Here is a 2,341-nt window from a genome sequence, read left to right on the forward strand (position 1 = left end):
GTCACAATTTGCAATACAGGGCCCCTCCCAATCAGATGGGGGCAAAGCATTGCCTCCACCACGACGCGCAGCACGTCATGGCTCTGTGTTCGTTCGTTCAGGTAATGTGGATGCTGGCCAACGCTTACGATGCCGGGACGAGTCCGAGTCGAAAAAACTACTACGTTGTCGCCGTCGCATGTCTGCTGTGTTCGATCGCGTCCATCCTACGCCACAAAGCGGACGCAGCATTCCTGATTTATCTCTGCGTGCTGGCTGTCTCGGGGGGAAGTGCGATAAGTACGAACAACGTCATTTTCGGTGAGCTTCCGTTTCATCCAATACAGAACCCACCCACATGTACCTGACGGCATTTTTTTTTGCGTCGGGATTCGAGGTAGTTGTGGTCCTCGCCCTTGCCTCCGCGTTCGTCGTAACCTTCGTCATCTCGACGCAGGTTCACGTCGCTGACGGCACCGAGATTCCGCCTTTGGACGTCGTCATGATGTTGTCGTCAGCGGGAATATACGTTGCGGGTACAGTAGCCTTATGGATAGCTGACAGAGAACTGGAGCATCTCGTTGGTTTGGTGCTTACGCAGCCCCTGATCGCCACCGACGGGTATGATGCTATTCTGCGCATGGAGATCGATATTCCGGTGGCACGCTGCGAGAGACTGATGCGGCGCCTCTCCGCCTCCTGGCTCAGCTGCAATACTCTCAACAACGGCATTATCTCTATGAACGCAGCCGGTTCGGACTGCATGCACTCTCAGATATCTCGCCCTCTCGGCATCCTAACAGAAGTATCGCCGTCCATCAGGCCGTTGCATACACGTAGGGACGTTCGGCATACGACGGCCCGTTCGCGTCGAAACACTGTGATGAAAGTTTTTACCACCAAGGCTTGGGCTACGACGAGGTGGCGAACACGAGTCAGGAGCGTGCTGCAATTCTGCAGCCGGCACTGCCGTTATATGCGTCGACCTGCAGTGAGCTTCCCGTTGTGCGAGATGCCTCCCTGCGCGAAAATCCTCCACCACTTTTCGGATGACAATATTGAATCCTTGTACGAGCACTGGATCACTCACCATCTTCGCTTTGTCCTTCTCGCACACATCCGGCGCACCAGGCTCTGGATGATATCGGTACCCACCATTCTTTTGAACCTCCAGTTCAATGCGGCCTTCACGTTGCACATGTCCAAGATTGTTGCTTCCGAAGCACGCGACCGTATAATCGTCAGCGCTTTGTGGTGTCTCTCCCTGGTGATGTGCATTGGCCATCTTTCAGTGGTGTTCGTGCCACATCGGACTCGCTGGGTGACCGCCCATGGCGTTCTTTACTGGTGGATGTCGTACACGGTGGCCACCATCCGTCTGATTCTCGTGAACGCCCTCAAGACTGTCCCCCCAACTCATTTGATCAACACACCTTTGGTTGAGTATCTCTGGGTCCATCTGCTGTTTGAAATTCTTGTAAGCTACTTGTTCTCCCAACACAGCTACCAAGCACCAGAAAGTACCAACGGTTGCGGTGTCACGTGTACGGCTATTTTCTCGCGCTGGCGATTGGCGTCTGTCTGCCAAAGTACTCGCCACAACCGGCGTTTGCCGTCGTAGCCGCGGCGAATACAACGATTCTGTGGTTCGTCACTCGCTACCGAAGTATTGCGTACAGGCAACTTTTCTACAAGGTGGTCGTACCCTATTACGTCATGATTCGAAAGTTGATGGTCACCACCTCGGAGCTGGACTAATCGGTATCGGACTCAGCCTGCCACCTCTCCGCAAACGCAATCTTGGTCCTCCTCCTAGAGTAACGCAGAAGTCCGAAGTCCACGTACTCCTGCACGGCAGCCTTCAGTTGATGACTTGCGAATCCACGCTGCCCAATAACTGCGTGTTCAACTTCAGTCAGTAACATCCAGCCAGACCACTCATCTCCTAGGCGGTTAGCCAGCCGCCTGTCCTTCTCGCGCAGCACGTCTAGGATGTCCGCCCGCCAGTCACTCCGTGGTTGGGTTCGGCTATCCTTGATGCATGCCTTGCACACGTCCACCATCCTGAATGCCTCCGCGATGTGCGACCGGCTTACCTCGTCGCAACACTTCAGTCGGGCCAGAGCCTGGGATAGGCGCAGCACGGCAAACAGCGTTCTGGGCGTGGTGTAGGAGTTCTGATTATTGAACTCGGTCTCCAGTCGTTCGTGGGTCCGTGCCTCCACATAGTACTCTGACACCTCAGAGATCAACTCCGTCGGTAGGCGGGGGGAGTACATCTTGGCTCGCTCAACGAACTTCCGCAGAGTTTCGACCGGCAGCACGTCTTCGTAAACCTCCCTGGTTTCCCCCTCCTCCTGGT

General features: G+C 55.1%; 1 protein-coding gene across 2 annotated transcripts; it reads left to right on the forward strand.

Moving 5' to 3' along the window:
- Positions 1-19: 19 nt before the first annotated feature.
- KVP17_002621 (uncharacterized protein) lies at positions 20-1,737 on the forward strand (the record flags this gene model as incomplete). Of its 2 annotated transcripts, XM_068519050.1 has the most annotated exons (3): positions 20-300; positions 327-1,456; positions 1,483-1,737. In XM_068519050.1, coding segments are annotated over 3 exons (1,666 nt in total), but the record flags the coding sequence as incomplete, so codon positions are not given. The 2 variants fall into 2 exon arrangements, with proteins under 2 accessions (XP_068374518.1, XP_068374517.1); XM_068519049.1 differs by lacking the exon at positions 20-300 and having other exon boundaries at positions 338-1,456.
- Positions 1,738-2,341: the final 604 nt, after the last annotated feature.

Source organism: the organism of the source record quoted next, assembly GCF_019968985.1.
Source record: "MAG: Porospora cf. gigantea B chromosome Unknown PgB_NODE_4009_length_2341_cov_130.813, whole genome shotgun sequence".
NCBI classification, from domain to species: domain Eukaryota; phylum Apicomplexa; class Conoidasida; order Eugregarinorida; family Porosporidae; genus Porospora; species Porospora cf. gigantea B.